This window comes from Colobus angolensis, unplaced genomic scaffold, assembly GCF_000951035.1.
Source record: "Colobus angolensis palliatus isolate OR3802 unplaced genomic scaffold, Cang.pa_1.0 Scaffold237, whole genome shotgun sequence".
Classification (NCBI taxonomy): Eukaryota; Metazoa; Chordata; class Mammalia; order Primates; family Cercopithecidae; genus Colobus; species Colobus angolensis.
Window position 1 is genome coordinate 1580631 of NW_012115566.1, and position 17587 is coordinate 1598217.

General features: G+C 42.3%; 1 protein-coding gene across 1 annotated transcript; it reads left to right on the forward strand.

Moving 5' to 3' along the window:
* The first annotated feature begins 370 nt into the window (after positions 1-370).
* Positions 371-11414, forward strand: GPX6 (glutathione peroxidase 6). The gene is given in 6 exon segments (XM_011944886.1): positions 371-461; positions 4596-4656; positions 4658-4737; positions 9290-9407; positions 9903-10002; positions 11208-11414. Coding segments are annotated over 6 exon segments (657 nt in total).
* The last annotated feature ends 6173 nt before the right edge of the window (positions 11415-17587 follow it).

Below are 17587 nucleotides of genomic sequence, written 5' to 3' on the forward strand. Positions count from 1 at the left end.
AGCTGCATAGCTGGATCAGGTATCAGTGATTAGGACATAGATTACAGGCTTTTGAAAAGAGCTCAGAAATCTGAGATAACTAAAAGCTCGTATTTCAAGAGAGTTCACAAGAACTCAACCTCACCCAGACTTTACTTTCAAGGGGCAGAGAATGCCTTTTGTGTGAAGCTGGCAGAGGCAAGGCAGGTGGAGCAAGCTCCACGGTGAGGGGTTTACAACTGAAGAGGAAAGGGGTGTATATAGGGAGTGGAGGTGGGTGTGTATGAGTGCCACTCTGCGATTGGAGGGTGCTTCTTCAAACTGGTCCCTGCCAAGGGTTCAAAAGGGGCTGAAATCCTGGGGACCTCAGAGTCGACTAAAACTCCTAGCCATGATCCGGCAGTTCCAGGCCTGCTGTCTTGTCCCGCTGTTCCTGGTTGGCTTTGCTCAGCAGACCCTAAAGCCTCAAAATAAGAAGGTGAGCATGGGGCAGGAGATCCAAGCTGATTCCAGCACATAATGACCAACCTCGCTGCCAGAGTTGTGAGGAGTTCTCTCCTCTCTCCTTTCGAAGGACAAGATCTGCATTCCCAGCAGATCTTAACAAATCCTGACATTGCTATCCTTAGCGGGCTCTCCCTAAATCCACTGTCTCTTACTTGCATCTTTTCCTCTGCACCTAGTGGCTCTTTGAACTGAATGTATGTGGAGTGGGGTTGGGGGCTGCCTCAGCACATTCCCCTTTGCCACTTCCCCCTGGTGGCCCCTTGATAGCCTAGACCCCATCCCCTTCATGCTTGTCTGTAACTTGGGGTAGTGCTGTGGATCCCAACAAATGAGGCATGAAGTAGCAAATGGACTGACAGGGAGGCTGCCCTTGTTACTCCTGGAGAGGCTGCTCAGCCAGAAACCCAGAGGGAGAGGTGAGAGAATCTGGTGTTGGGATCCGCACCAGGAGTTTCAAGGTCTCGGGAAGAGGAGTGCCCCCACTCCCACACTCCTAGAAAAATAAAACACATAAGGCCAATATGGTTGTCCGCCAATATTAATTTTAGGGAAGATCATGAGGTGAGGTAGAGACAAAGCTCAGCTCAGAGTAGGCTTTGTTCTCAGATCTTGGTGTTGCTCCCAAATCTCCTGATGCCATTTAGAAAAGTCCTCCCACTGGATGTCAATAGCCACCCCTGTAAAAGATGTGTATATATTGAAGGGGTGGCCTGCCCCTCCACACCTGTGGGTGTTTCTTATTAGGTGGAATGAGAGACTTGAGAAAAGAAACAGGACACAGAGACAAAGTATAGAGAAAGAAAAGCGGGGCCCAGGGGACCGGCGCTCAGTTTACAGAGGACCCACGCCAGCACCGGTCTCTGAGTTCCCTTAGTATTTATTGATAATTATCTTTACCATCTTAAACATAAGGGAGTGGCTGGACAATAGGATCATTGTAGGGAGGAAATCAGCAGTAAGACATATGAACAAAAATCATATGTCTTTATGATTTATAAATCATTTCCTTTAAACTTTTAAAGGAAAATGCTGTGCCTTGAGATGCATATGCAAACATCTCCATATACCTTTTAGCAGCATTGCTCCAGCAAGTCCCACCTTATTCCTAAAGGCGGTTTTCTCCTTGCTCAGTAAACAAAGCACACAATGGGTTTTACACCGAGATGTTCCATTGCCCAGAGACGGGCAGGATTTTTAACCAGCAAGCTGCCTTCAGGTACTTGTTTAACAAAGACCCGTCCTGCACAGCCCAATATCCATTAAGCCTTGAGTCACCACAGCACATGTCTCTTGCAAGGACAAGGTTGGGGGTAGGGTCACAGATTAACAGCATCTCAAATACAGAACCAAATGGAGTCTCTTATGTCTACTTCTTTCTATATAGACACAGTAACAGGCTGATCTCTCTTTTACCCACAATATATGTCTTAGGACGCAGACTGAGCAGATCACTTGAGGCACCTGCAAAGTTTAGCTTTATAATCAGATGAATTTATTCAAAAGCATCCTCAGTGGTGGCCGTATGCCAATTATATTTCTTTCATTAGTTCCTTTTTCTCCTCTATAAAAGGTGGGGAACAATGCCCATCAAATAATGCAGAGATTCCCAGACTTGAGCTTCCCTCAGAGAGAGTTGCTTGAAACACAATCGCTGGGCCCCGCCCAAGAGTTTCTGATTCAGTACGTTTTAGGGGGAGCCCAGGAACTTGCATTTCTAAAATGCTTCCGGTTGATACTCACATAGGTCTGCAAACCTGAAGCTTTGAGCTTTAATCTCTGTTATTGGGTTCATAGGAAGTGTAAGATGGTGTCTATTAAATGCCATAAGACAGCTTACTTACTTTCAAGAAAGGTAACAGACTACTTGAAGGGACAACCTCCGAGGGTTGTACAGATCTATGTCAGCCACTGCTGCCTGGTTGGGTGTGGAATTTTCGATGTAAAATATCATCTTGTGAATGAAAAGCTGTGTTCTAGTGTAGTCTGTCTTCTTCAAACAGACGTAAGCAAACTAGAGCAGAACTGAAAGCTGGGTAGGAAGGATTGAGCTCTTTGAGTCTGCAATTTTCTTGGGATTCTGCATCTCATTTCACAGAGTGACATCCACATGAGAAGCAAACCTTTGGAAGTTGTCACACTCAGAGCTAGGGTAGCACAAAGGCAAGAAAATGGAGGCATACAAATGACAGCTCACATGGTGATTTCCGTGTGACTTTTTATTATAGTAGCAAGAAAGACAAATGCTGGAAATTATTTAGCTCAGAGGTAAGGTGTCATGAAGGCAAAGAGAATGCAGGGACATGGATGACAATCCCATCATAGTGGATTTCTTAGGCTAATGTTCCCAAATATCGTGACTAATGTATATGCACAGATGTGTACAGAAGTATGGACTCAGAAGGAAAGGGCTTGCCCCTAGGTCAAGTCTCCTTCTCTCCAAGGATAATGAAGGAGAAGCTATGATCTTGTGTCCTGGTGACAGACTCGGAAGATGATAAAGGTTTCTTGCCCCACTCTTCCCACGGTAGCTCACCCACAGGCCATTCCTTCACTGCATGGGGTATGCCTTTAAGGACTGAGATCCTGTGAAGCCCAGTTTAAATTACTCTAAAATTCTATGACTTTTCGTCATATGGCCAGGAATATAGACTCTCTTACCAGATAACATCTTAGCCTTTTGTTCCAGGTTCTGCATGCCTTTTATTCTTGGCATGCTTGTGGGTAGAAAGTTTTTCCGCTCTGTGCTTCCTATTGTATGAACTTTAATTCATGAGCAGTCCAGGATGTTTCACAATATAAAGATGAGAAGCGGGTGTCAAGGATGAGTTTTGAAGGTACCAGTGAAACCGGAAAAGTTCCCTTGTCCTTCTCAGAGGGCATGTGATGGCAGGTGTGGCTCGCTTCCTCAGTACCTCGCTGCTCAAACCTCTAGGGGACCAAAGAGGGAACATACAGACGGGCAGGCTGTGGGGCTCCTACCCCAAGGCAGTGTCTAGGGGTGAATGTTTACAGCTGAAGCCCTAGTGGGCGTGTGTTACTGGGTGCTCTTAGTTCAGCCATCCATAGGCGGCTTGTGTTAGCTCAATTAGATCCCTGCCTTCTCACAAAGACATAGGGCTTTCTATATCCCAGGGATCTTGCCATGGGGTACAGGAAGAATTGGATCACACGTGGGCTTGGAGAATGAGTGCAAGGTTTTATTGAGTTGAAGTAGCCCTCAGCAGATGGGGGAGCCAAAACATGGATGGTTTTTCCCTGGAGTCCGGCTTCTTTCCCTACATCCCGGCCTAACTCCGTGTCATTCCGCCGTCAGTGGCAGCCAGTGTGCTCCTACGCTGGTGCGTCCTTCTCCGCGTCCGGCCAGTCGAGTGTGTTCCTCGGCTGATGTGGTCCTCTGCACATTCAGCTTCTGTGTGTCTGCCTGCTAGGGTCTCAGGGTTTTCATAGTCATGGGATGGGGGCGTGGCAGGCAACATTTGGGTGAGAGGCAGGAGTGCCTGTCCGCACTTAGGTCCCTGGGCACAAGCCTGAGGGTGGAGCCCTAGTCAGGGACCCTCCTTTCTCTACCCAGCACTTCCTTGTTGCCCCTCCACCCCATCACTAGTGAGTCCCCCACTGGGAAGCCTGGAAAGGCCCTTCAGTGGCATCTGGAGAAGTAAGTTATGGGCCTGATTTTGGGGGATAGGAATTACAATATAAGAACATATAGATGAGAAGTTTGTGCAAAACTTACTTATGAGAAATCCTGCAAAAATCTGTTAAGAGTATCTGAGAGAGGACGGCATGACTTGAATGGGGTGTTAGGATGTCGGGGGAGAATGCAATGTCAGGGAACAGAAGTAAATGGTATTAATCTTCTAGAAACGGGAAGAATATTATCAAATGCTTGTCTTGCTACCTACACACAAAAAATGGATTATAAGTTAGAAGACATAAATTCTAGCTATGGCATCAGCTCTAACTAAAAATGTTACTTGGAAATGTCCCCTCAGTTCTTAGAATTTCAAGATATTACATGAAGGGTCTTTTGAGTGTTTTGAAAAAGCCCACAGATGTTGGAAATTATTGTTTATCTTGTATCGTTATGGGTTATTTTTGTAATATTCCAGGTGGATTGCAAGGGGTGACAGGCACCATCTATGAGTATGGAGCCCTCACCCTTAACGGCGAAGCAGTTCAAGCAGTTTGCAGGCAAGCACGTCCTGTTTGTCAATGTAGCCACCTATTGAGGCTTGGCAGCTCAGTATCCTGGTAAGAACTCACGTTTCAACGCTTTTGGAAGCAGCATTGCCAGATAGCCATATTCTAATTCCAGAAGGTTTTACCGATGTGTTATTAGAGGATGCAGTGGGAGAAGTGATCAGGTGACTCTACCTCCCTAAATGCTGCTCCTGCTCTGCTCCTTAGAATATCAAGACAATTATTTCCAGATTTGAGAACTAAGACTTTCCCAAAGACTTAAAGACCACTAGGAGCACACTTGTAGTTGAACAAGTTGAGTGTGTTACTCGGTGCCCTGAAGGAAAACATGTTTTGTAGAGAACCATGGGGCTTCTTAATGTGAAAGTATTAGAAAGTACTTACTATAGAATCTGAGCTTTTGTTAGGTGATTTGGAGACGAGTCAAGGAATTGAAGTTCTGTTCTGAATTGGATGCCATCAAGAACTGGGAGCAATTATATGATTTTGTTTCTTAATCAATCATATTTACATGGAGAGAGAAACTAAGGCTAAAGCTGTAACTGGTAAAGAAGCAGCAGTCGTTCGTATTGGCAAGAATAGGGTGGTACCTGGTTATTGTTGTGATTTGGACAATGTTCATGCTTTGTCTATGTTCAGTTACAATTATGCAGTGACCTTGTTTTTGTCTTGATTCATCATGATCACATGTTATGTGATATTGAGGTTCTATGAAATTGTTTATGTTTCCTAGGAGAGTGCTAAAGCCAGCTGTGACTCCCAGGCCAGATACTTGGCTTTCAAGGACAGATTTTATGCTTCTCAAAATCTCATAAAAACAGGAGAGATGAATGATCTTTGACATTCTGGAAAATGCCCTTGGGTTCTGTAAGCAACTCCAAATGACAAAGAGGGAAATGAAGTTTTCTGTCTGGGCAGCCTTTGATTAGTGCAAGAGCTGTCTAATGTGATTGGCAATGTAGAATAATGCTCCATCTCGCCAACCTTGGCCTAACCTTCTGTGGTAGCTGAGGTGTGCTTACATTTTCTTTGTGCCCTTAACAGAGAAAAGTTTAGTATTACTGTTGATCCAAAACAGATTATTTAAAATTCTAGAACAATTATACTAGAGATAAATACAACTTTGGACAGGCCAAGAACTTTATTTTATGCTTTAAAAAAATGGTTCCGGTGGCTCAAGCCTGTAATCCCAGCACTTTGGGAGGCCGAGACGGGAGGATCACGAGGTGAGGAGATCGAGACCATCCTGGCTAACACGGTGAAACCCCGTCTCTACTAAAAAAAAATACAAAAAACAAGCCGGGCGAGGTGGCGGGCGCCTGTAGTCCCAGCTACTTGGGAGGCTGAGGCAGGAGAATGGCGTAAACCCGGGAAGCAGAGCTTGCAGTGAGCTGAGATCCGGTCACTGCACTCCAGCCCGGGCGACAGAGCGAGACTCTATCTCAAAAAAAAAAAAATGGTTCAAGATAAATTTAAAATATTTATTGCACCAAATGCCACAGAGAAATGGATCAAAATAATACATGAACAAATTTTGTTTTGTTTTGAGACAGTCTCGCTCTGTTGCCCAGGCTGGAGTGCAGTGGCATGATCTCAGCTCACTGCAACCTCTGCCTCCCAGGTTCAAGTGATTCTCGTGCTTCAGCCTCCTGAGTAGCTGGGATTACAGACGTGCACCACTATATCTAGCTAATTTTTTTTTTGCATTTTTAGCAGAGACAGGGTTTTGCCATGTTGGCCAGGCTGGTCTTGAACTCCTGACCTCAAGTGATCCACAAGCCTTGGCCTCCCAAAGTGCTGAGATTACAAGCGTGAGCCACCGCATCTGGCCTATATATAAACAAGTTTTAAGAAAAATTTTCCATACGTTGACACGGTTATCTATTCAATTGATCAAAAATATATAAACCCTATCAATTTTTCTTAATGGATTTTCAATAATAAAAATTTTATCCCTTTTAAATAACACTTAAAGTCAAGCATATTGTAATCTCATGTCTCACCAAAAAAAAAGATCCGGGCTCACCAAATTTTGACATTTTAAAATTAACATTCAGAGGATGCTTTATGATTTAAGCAAAAATTCTAATAAAATGCCTGCTCCTCCAAAGTACAAATGGCTCACATTTACCAAGAGAAGCCAAATATTTTTCCAATTTAATGGTAAAATTATGCATAAAAAGATACTCTCAAAAGTACATATTAGGATAAGAATCACACTTTTAAAATAATTTGGGGTCACTTTATTATTATTATTATTTTTGAGACAGGGTCTTGCTCTGTCACCCAGGCTGGAGTGTAGGGGTGCGATCTTGGCTCACTGGAAACTCTGCCTCCAGGATTCAAGCTATTCTCTTGTCTCAGCCTCAAATAGCTGAGACTACAGGTGCATATCTTCTCGCCCAGCTAATTTTTTTTTTTTTTTTTCAGTAGAGACTGGGTTTTGCCATGTTGGTCAGGCTGGTCTCAAACTTCTGTCCTCAAGTGATCCACCTGCTTCAGTCTCCCAAAGTGCTGGGATTACAGGCATGAGCCACCACATCTGGCCTCAATTTTTTTATTTTTATGTACAATCAAGTCTAGGGGAAACCTGAAAAGCTACAGACTAAATTTTTATTATAAGAGCCCAAGAAATGATTTAGTATCATTTAGTAAGTAAGAAAGTTAAAAGAACTTGCTAAAGGAATAGAATCAAGGTCCGCTAAGTGTATCTACTGTAGGACCTCAGGACCTAGGTATTAGAGCCCAAACAACAGTTTTGTATCATTTAGCAAGCAAGAATTCTCCTCCCTTCAAAAAGTTAAATTTGAAAAATATGGTAAATTTTAAAAGTTGTGATGTGTAAACAGCAGTTCCATGGAATATGAAGCTGCTCTTAAATTTGTTTTAATTTAATTTTATCTTAAATCTGCTACAAATTGTATAGGCAATATACTTGCAACATTCAAAATTCAAGAGATATAAAAAGGTTTAACAATGGCACTTGTCATGTTCCCTTCTCTTTAGGCAACCAATATTATCAGTTTATGGTGTATATTTCCAGAAATCTGTTATGCATATACAAGCAAACATTTCCCTCTCACTTTCTTTCTCTCAAGCACATACACATACACAAACATACACAAGGAAATGATTATGTACATTGCTTTTTCACATATATCACATACCTTGAGGACAGGAGTGGTGGTTCACACCTGTAATCCCAGCACTTTGGGAGGTCAGGGTGGCCGGATCACTCTTGAACATCAGAAGTTTGAGACCAGCCTTGCCAACATGGTGAAACGCTGTCTCTACTAAAAACACAAAAAATTAGCTGGGCATAGTGGCACATGCCTGTAATCCCAACTACTCAGGAGGCTAAAGCATGAGAATCTCTTGAACCCGGGAGGCGGGGGTTGCAGTGAGCTGAAATCCTGCCACTGCACTCCAGCCTGGGTGACAGAGAGAGACTCTGTCTAAAAACAAAACAAAAAAACATGGTGAGTTTTCTTATTCATTTTAAGACATAGTATTCTGCTGTGTTGCCGTGATATAATTTATTAAACTAGTTCATGAGAATTTAAAAGAGCATCTCATTCAAATTTTACACCAGATGAGGAAATTGAAAGAATTAAAGAAACTTACCAAAGGAATAGAATCAAGGTTTGTTAAGTGTGTCTGCTATTGAAAGGAAATACTCTTGATGGCCAAAGAGAAGAGGGAGATGAGTATCGATAGTAACCAAAGAACTGTAGAAAAATAGGAAGACACTCTCTATTTAAGAAGAGGTTCTTAGGGGACATTCCAGCAGGCGGAGCTGAATCTGAATAAGAATGGCCAATACAGGTTCTGAGGGCTGAATAAATCTGACCTGAAAATAGCTGAATATGGAAATTATTGTTCAAGTCTAAACACACAAGTTGGAAGGTTCCTGACAGTGGTAAAGAGCAGTTTGGAGTTTGTGGCCTAGAGTCCCAGGGAGTGTTCTAGGGCATGTTCCAGCATCAGTTAGGTCACTGGAATTGAGGAGAGGGTACAGAATACTGTAGAGATAGCCTTGCAATTTCTCTTTTTCTACCACTCTCAGGGTGGAGCACCAAGGAGTACTCCTGGGAATGTAACTGGCACTGGAGTGTCTGGTTGTGTCACCATGGGACATTGTATGAGTGGGGCTGGGGGATGTGGGGAGAGGTGGGTAGTATTTCCATTTTGTTTGCTTTTTCCTTACAAATTTTTTTGATCAGTTCACCAACTAAAGAAGACAGTGGCACTCAAATCTGACTTCTCTTTAGACTCAAACAGGACTCCCACACAAGGCTACCAATGTGTGTGTGTGTTTGTGTTTTTTTAAAAAAATAAGAGTTCTCATTGGATGGTAAAGTATAGCCAGGCATGGCTTACTGTACAAGAAAAACAGCAGCCATTTAGATGCATTTCTGGAAACATGTGCTCTAGTCTTTTTTTTTTTTTTTTCTCTCTACTCCTTTGATCTCTGTAATCTTGAATCTTTCCCTTCATAGTCCTTGGTCTATTCATGGGATAAATGGATACATTCAGTGATCTTTCACTGCTTGAGGTAGGCCTCCTGACCAAGCCACCAATGCTATTCATTCTCCACTTACAGAACTGAAGGCACTGCAGGAGGAGCTGAAGAATTTTGGCGTCGTTGTGTTGGCCTTTCCTTGCAACCAGTTTGGAAAACAAGAACCAGGAACAAACTCAGAAATACTTCTTGGCCTCAAGTGAGTGCTTGCATGGGACTCTGCAGATGCCCTGTCAGGATTTCCATTCCTCATTCCACCTAGATGCCTGCCTATTCTGGAAACTTCTGGGATAGGACATAGATACATGGGTTGAAGCATATCCTTATGATGTTTTGAATTCAATCTATTCTATTCGCAGTGCTTAAATATTCTCTTTACTTTTGAATTATTCAATGATGAGGCTAAGGGAAGATTGAATGGAAAAGAAGCATAGAGGAAAGAAGGGAGTACAAGAAATGGAAATGAAGCAGGAAACCTAAGCTCAAGATACAGCCTTCCAATTTTCTTAGAATTCTCTATTGGCTCCATAAAGCCTATTGCATGAAGTCCTGCTTCCCACAGACTATCTTTTCTTATCTTCCCTATGCACAGCCTCTTCCCTTTATCTTTAATTTCCTGTGAATTGGTGGTGGTCATTATTTTCCATCCATGTCTTAATTTGGATCTTGCTGGGAACACTTTGATTCACTGCAGGTATGTGCGTCCAGGTAGCGGCTTTGTCCCTAATTTCCAGCTCTTTGAGAAAGGGGATGTGAATGGAGAAAATGAACAGAAGGTCTTTACTTTCCTGAAGGTGAGTAAGTATAAACCTGGCATGGATTGGTTAGCTAGAAATGCTCTGAAAGCAGTGGGGCTCATGTCTAGGGTTGTGGTTGGACCCCTTGGAAAAGAGATGCTCAGGTAAGTTCAAGGCTCATGGCAATATCTGCTGTGAGGCTTTAGCTTTAAGTAGAGGAAACCCATGATGGACAATAGCTCTGACATGGACTAGCCTCCTGTATTGAATGGTAATGATTCATTCATTCAGCAATCATTTATCAGATCTCAGTATGTGCTATATAATGAGTTAACAAACATTAATAGGGCATAGTCTCTTCCCTGAAGGAACTCACATTTAATCAGGAGACAGACATGGATGATACAGAATACCATGTGCTAAATGCCTTTAGAGTCACAGAGTGTTGAAACTACAGAATACCAGGATAGAAGGACCCCGAGGATCTCTGTGTCTACTCAGCCTCAAATACTGGTCTGCAGAACAAGGCTGATCCTGCTGAAATTTTCACTCATCCACAGCAAATAAGGGAAAAAAGACAATGCAGAATTTTTCATATAGCTCAACTTATTGAATATAAGACTGACATTTATTCTGATATTAAATTACTATTATGTTTACCCATATAAATTGCCCTTTACTTACTCAAAAATGGCACTATAATCAATTTTATGTGGTTCAACATGGTATTAAAAATCCTTTAATTTTTAGATTTATGCTTATAGTAGACTTAATTTTTCTTATTGGCAAAATGAATATTAGTGATTGTACATTCATCTCCAAGGAAATAGTTATTGAAATTTTACTGGCTTATGAAGCCTAGGAAACCCCAAATTCTGGGAGCCACTACTCTAAATCAACCTATCTTTTTTTTCCACTAAGGAAACAAATTGTAGAAATGATATGACTCGCCCAAGGAAACAGAAAATAGTCTTTTACTGAATTGCCGTGATAAAAATCATGAGAATAGAGGGAAGACAGGGAAAGGAGGAATGCTTTCTATTTACCATTATACTCTCTAACTCTCGGTTGTTTGGTAGTTGGTGTATTGGTATTGATACATTGCAGTGTCTGTGATTGATTGGAAGCATGCAAAGTAGTTAATATATTAAAATACATAATGGTGAGTAGACTCTGTAGTCTAGAGATAAGACTGTACCACACAGAAGTAGAAATAAAGTAGAAATAAATGTATGTTTCTACTTTCCATATCTCTGCTCCAGAACTCCTGCCCTCCAACCTCTGATCTTTTGGGCTTATCAAGCCAACTCTTCTGGGAGCCCATGAAGGTCCATGACATCCGCTGGAACTTTGAGAAATTTCTGGTGGGGCCTGATGGAGTCCCTGTCATGCGCTGGTTCCACCGGGCTCCAGTCAGCACAGTCAAGTCAGACATCCTGGAGTACCTAAAGCAGTTCAGTGCCCACTAGGAAGGGTTAGCGACTGGCAGAAGTAACTACCCTGTCTCCCACCTGCAGGAATGTCTAACAAAGTGTCCATCTTCCTCCATCTTTGCTCCACACTCCTGCCTACCCAGCCTCCTGATGACCAAACCATCTTGTACTACCCAAGCAGCTGCTTAGCATGTGTGTGTAGCTGTGTGTGTGTGTGTATGGATATGTAGAATTGTATTTGTTGGTATATGCATAGGTGTTTGTATGTACGGTGTGTGTGTGTGCGTGCGTGCGTGTGTGTTTGAAGATTAAGGAAAAGAACACCTATATCCCCAACTCTCTGATCCTGAAATATCTATTCCAAAGGAAAATCATATTTTAGGGTAGATGAATCAGACTATCCCGTGTCCCTAAAAAAGCAATCCCCAGAAGTTGTGACATCTATCCTTTCCCCTTCCTGAAAGTTTAAAGAAAGCAGGAGCTGGCCGCAAGACTCTAGACCTCCTTCATAGCCTCTCTCCTCTAAGATAGGCATGCATTGGTAAACTCTTCTCTCCTCAATTCTCCTTTATTCCCCTGCCACCCAGTAGCTCTCATGTAGGACCTCTGAAGGCAGAGTGAGAGCAGAAACCCCACCTCACATGAAGGGAGGGGCATCTCCATGACGGTGGGTCCCAAAACCCCTCAGGGTCGGACCCTGCCAGAGCCTTCCTTGGTGCCTGTCCCTTAGTGCATTCAGGTCATGGCACCTGGGCACGGATGTTCCTGTATTCTGAATGATGGGCTTTCTCCTCACCCTGAGGCTCTTCAACCTTAAACTTATTCTGATCACTGTCTCAAATTAAAAAATTCTGCAGCAACCTGGCTCTGTGTGGTGTTTTCCCAGTCCCATATTATGTCCAGAGTCATACTTCTTCTTTCTCTGTCACTTTGTCCCTGCTTTCTTGATTCCCTTGCCTTGTTCTTCCGTATTTTGTTTTTCTCAAAAATGCTCTAGAACTTTACTGGGCACATATAAAAGAACCAGCTGGAACTGGTTGCTCAGAGCTGCTGTGACCGTGAGCACAGATCAGGTCCCTCTGCACCCTCCCTTTCAGATCTCTTGACCAGGCCCCTACATGACAGGAATCCTTGCCTCTCAAAGAATCTTCTCTCTCTCTACAACAAATATGCATACATTTCTGTTTATAAAATTAATTCATGCTCACTGTTAAAATCTGAAAGCACATAAAAGTAAAAAAGCATAACAAAACAAAATGGAACAAAACCCACTTCTAATCAGAGGTGCAAAGGACCTGCTAGGAAGCCCTATCTGCCCCGTGCCGTTTTATAATTAAAATACAGTGTTTTATAATGGAAGTAGATTTCAGAAAACCAGATATTAAGGAAAGAAATTAGATAAGGAAGTAAGATAAAATCACTGTTTTTCTTTTCCTTTTCACAAATTACTTGGAACATAGGTACTAGCACTTAAAAATATTTTTTGCATAAAAAATGCAGGAAATTTAAATATCAGTGAGTAATTTCAAACATTGTAGGGATCATAATCCTGCTGCGTACCTAACAGAAATGTAGGCTGGGCACAGTGGTGCACACCTATAATCCCAGCACTTTGGGAGGCCAAGGAGGGTGGATCACCTGAGGTCAGGAGTTCGCGACCAGCCTGATTAACATGGTGAAGCCCCGTCTCTACTAAATACAAAAAAATTAGCCAGGTGTGGTGGCGCATGCCTGTAATCCAAGCTACTTGGGAGGCCGAGATAGCAGAATCGTTTGTTCCCTGGAGGTGGAGATTGCAGTGAGCCAAGATCGCACCATTGCTCTGCAGCCTGGATAACAAGAGCGAAACCCCATCTCAAAAAAAAAAAAAAAAAAAAAGGACGAAAGAAAAAGAAATGTGATCCATGACTTAATCTTTATTCAGCAACATGAAAATTGACTAAACGAAAAACTATTAGGAAAATGATTCTTAAGACCTTAAAATTCATTAAGTGGTGGATATTTAATACATAAAAAATGGGAAATATTATCAAAATATTTGGATGTTTTCTTTTCTTAAACTTAACATCTAGTAAGAAAAAGTGAATTTTAAAAAATCTGGCTTTCCTTGGCTGTAAACCATAGGATTTGAGATTTCCATAAATCTTTTACTAACCACTATGGCGGTTGTGAGGGCAGTGAGGAGATTACAGAACCAGCTACCAGTGGTGTTAAGAAATATGTTTCATTTTTTAGCTTCTTTTAAATCTCTGAAGAGGTTGAGTACCTCTGGGACCGTAATAGTCTTCAGAAGGGTTCCAGATCTGGTAAGATCTGGATAACCAAGGTCCAGAAAGTAGGTGGAGGAAGATGAGCTGACACAATGTATAAAATTCTCTCCAGTTACTGGTTCAGCCTAACCCAGGAACCTGCAGTTGCTTCAGGTGACCAACATTCCTATAGTAATGAAGAAAGAGGACTGCAGCCTTCAGCCTGAATGCATTGTGCCTGAGTATCCAGGAAAGTCTTCAGCCTGCCACTGCTCTGAAAATCCAGGTTCCATACTCCTAATGCCTTCCAGTGATTGTCCCTGAAGAGAAAATTAACATTGTTCTGGAGAGAGCCAAGACCACAGAAAAGAGAAACAGAAATGTCCTTGCAGTGGGAGGTGGGCATAGGTGAGGGATAGGTTTGGGGGTAGCAGTCCAGATCAAAATGTCACAAATGATGATGATGATGATGATGGCAATAATAATAATGTAAAATATAATAATGTAAAATGTCTTTATAAAGAGAGGATTAAGACATAAAGTTTTCCACTTCTCTCCTCCTCAACCAATCCCTATAGCAGAACTTAGTCCCCAAGGAAAGTTACACTTAGAACCTTCTTGAAGTAGGTGGACTTCCCAGCAGTGCCTCAGGAGCTCCAGTCTGTCATAGTAGTTAAAAGTTTGCTATCAGGTGATTATCATCATTACCATCACAGGCACCATTATTGCTGTGGAATTTTTTTCTTCTAGCCAGAAGTTCCCACAACTTATTATGCAAATCAAGTACACTAGAGCTAATTGGGTCCATAAATCCACTACCCCACAAACAACCTACCAGGCATCTAGAATCATTAAGGCTCCGCTGATCACAAAACTTTTGGAAAGAGTTATCAGGCAGGACAGGAAGATTCTAAGGTCCTAGAAAACCAGAACTCAGACCCTCTCTAATCACCCTATTCCCAGATTTACAAAGCAGCCCATAGCAGGAGATAATACACCACTGTGGTCCCCCCTGTGGCAGTTAATCTGTGGACGTAATATCTTTTCTGTGGACTGTGTGGACACAGGTGGCTCTTAGCCTTGGAGAGTGCACGTGTCAATTCTGGGAGGTGAAGTCTCAAAATACGAGAAGTAGGACACAGTCTACCCCAGGGCACATAAAATCTTGCTTCTGTGGTCTTATGAACACCTCTTGACTTGGCTTCTGTTGTCTGCAAACAGAATCTGAGACAAGAATTGAGGCACATATAACTTATTGAAAGTATGGTCTCAGAAGAAAGGGAATCTGTGAAGCCGGATAGGGCCAGGAAAAGAGAGAATTAAAATGCAATTTCTGCTGGAGTTTAGCTTCAGAAAAAATCACGCTATAATCAGTCCCATCTTGAAGGATGAGACATAGCCTACAAGGTAGCCCATGTGAGTCAGTCATTGGATTATGGGCCCACCCTTGAAATCTAGAGGCATACACTCCCAGGTGAGGTGGCTCCCTTTGGCTGAAGAAAATTCTCTGGAGAAGGTGGCCACTGAAAGTAATACTCTGAAGGGGCAACTCTGAGCCATTAGCAGCCAAAACTCAGAGCAAGTGGAGATGCAGGCACTAGCCCAGTAAAGCCCATCTGGGTAAGGCTGTGGAGACCACCTATCACCCTCCACAAATGAGTCACTATTGAGGGAAATCTCGAGTAGAGGCCCTGAGAAAAGGACATTGGCAATCCTTCAATCAATCATCATTTTCCCTTTCTTGACTTCTATCTCTAGGAAATTGGTTCTCAAAGCATAGTCCTCTGGCCAGTAGCAGTAGCATCACTTGAGAACTTAGAAATGCAGTTTTCAGATCTCTCCTGGGCTCACTGACCCAGAAGCCCTAGGGTGGGCCCAGAAGTCTGTTTTCAAAAGGCTTCCAGTCGATCCTAATACATGCTAAAGTTTGAGGACCGTTGCTCTAAGGAATGGAGAATTTGCAGAAAATATTGTCATTTTGACATAGGATGGGTAACGAGAACTCTTGTACTTCATGTGGCTACTGACTCCTCTGCACAGTCAAGCCACACTGCCTCCCGCTCAGCCCTTAGGTGTCCCCCGGGTTAACATGGACAATTCAGCCATGCCCTTGGTTTATTAGTTTCCTCAGTCTCTGATCCACATCATCTTCACTTAGGTCCAAATTCAAGATTTGTTATCTGACAAAGACTCACTCCTTGACCCAGCTTTAATCAGGGTTCTCTGAGCCTTTGTGACATCATAAGAAATATATATTTGGTCTTTCCTCCCAACTCCTGGCACAGAGCTTCTAAAATCCTTATAACTTCCTGAGTGATAGGGATGATAAGAGGTTCTTTTCTTACATTTGGTCTTAGTCCCTGGTTCCCAACACAAGAGCTTTTAAGACCCTTGGAATCTCCTAAATAATAACTGTCTTTATGTATGTTAATGAGATGACTGGTGGCTGAAAGTCCCCAGATAGCTTCAGAGTGAGGTCTGGTTGCCAGAGAAACCATCCATGGCGATTAAAGATTTGGAACTTTCAACACTCCAGCCCACTTCTTTTGGAAGGCAGAGGAGCTGATAATTGACCCAGTCATCAAAAGCCAATGATTTAATCAATCATGTTTGTGTAATGAAATCTCCATAAAACTCCTAAACAACAGAACTCATAGAGCTTCTGAGTTGGTGAACACATGGAGTTACTGGGAGTGTGGTGCCCCCGAAGAAGACACAAAAGCTCTGTATTCCTCCCCATACCTTGCCAAGTGTATCGCTTCATCTATATCCTTTGTCATATCCTTTATAATAAACCGATGAACATACGTAAATGTTTCCCTGAGTCTTGTGAGTTGTTATAACAAATTATCAAACTTCAGGAGGAAGTTGTAGGAACCCTCAATTTACAACAGTTGGTTAGAAATATGAATGACAACCTGAGACTTATGATTGACATGTGAAGTGGGGGGCAGTCTTGTGGAACTGAGCCCTTCACCTGTAGGGTCTGCACTAATTACAGGTAGTTAGTATCAGAATTGAGTTGCAGTGTCAACACCCAGTTTGTGACTGCAGAGTTGGAGAATTGCTTGGAGTGGAAAACCCACACATATGGTGTCAGAAGTATTGTGAGAGTATAGAAAAACAGTCTTTTCTTTTAGCCTTCTCAAGTAGGCCTTGGCTTTCAACTGCCTTCAGCAAGACTCCTTTTATCAGTTTATTGAGAATCTCCCCAAGTCTGGTATCTGCACAGATTATTAATCCTCTACCCTTAATTTCTAAGTCCTTAGCCTACCATTAGCAAGAATCCTGTTAGGTGAGTTTAGCAAGAATCTTCCTCCCTTTGATATCTGTGCTTAGTAATTTTCCATCATCTACCATGCCTTCACTCTGCCTGTTGGCTGTAAATCTCTACTTGTTCCGATTGTATTCAGAGTTAAGTTCAGTCTCTCTCCTTAATTGCAATAGTCTTAAATAAAGACTTTACTAGCACTTTACCAAGTGCCAAAATAATCTTTCTTTAACATGTATTTTCAAATACTTTGTGATTTGGAGTAAAATAAAAAGTTCTCATTTTCTTTTCTTTCTTTACCCCTTCCCCTCCTGACTGCCACCTGGCATTGCTCTGATTGCAAGTTTTCTCTTGCTCTTTCAAGTGTTAGGTTACAAACTTTCTCTTCTTTGAATCTCTGTGAAGCTCCCAGATAGGAATTCCATGTCCCTCTAAAAATTTCCTTATAAAACCATATTGACTGTCTACCTTTTCTTGATTCCTTGTAAAGGGAAGAGCAAACTAATTTTAATTCTTTCAGACTTCTTTTGGCCTTTAAAATACAGTGGGGTCAGGAGTGGTGGCTTATGCCTGTTATCCCAACACTTTGGGAGGCTGAGGCAGGAGTTTGAGACTGGACAACATAGTGAGACCCCATCCCTAAAAAAAAGTAAAATTAGCCAGGTGTGGAGACACACACCTATGGTCCC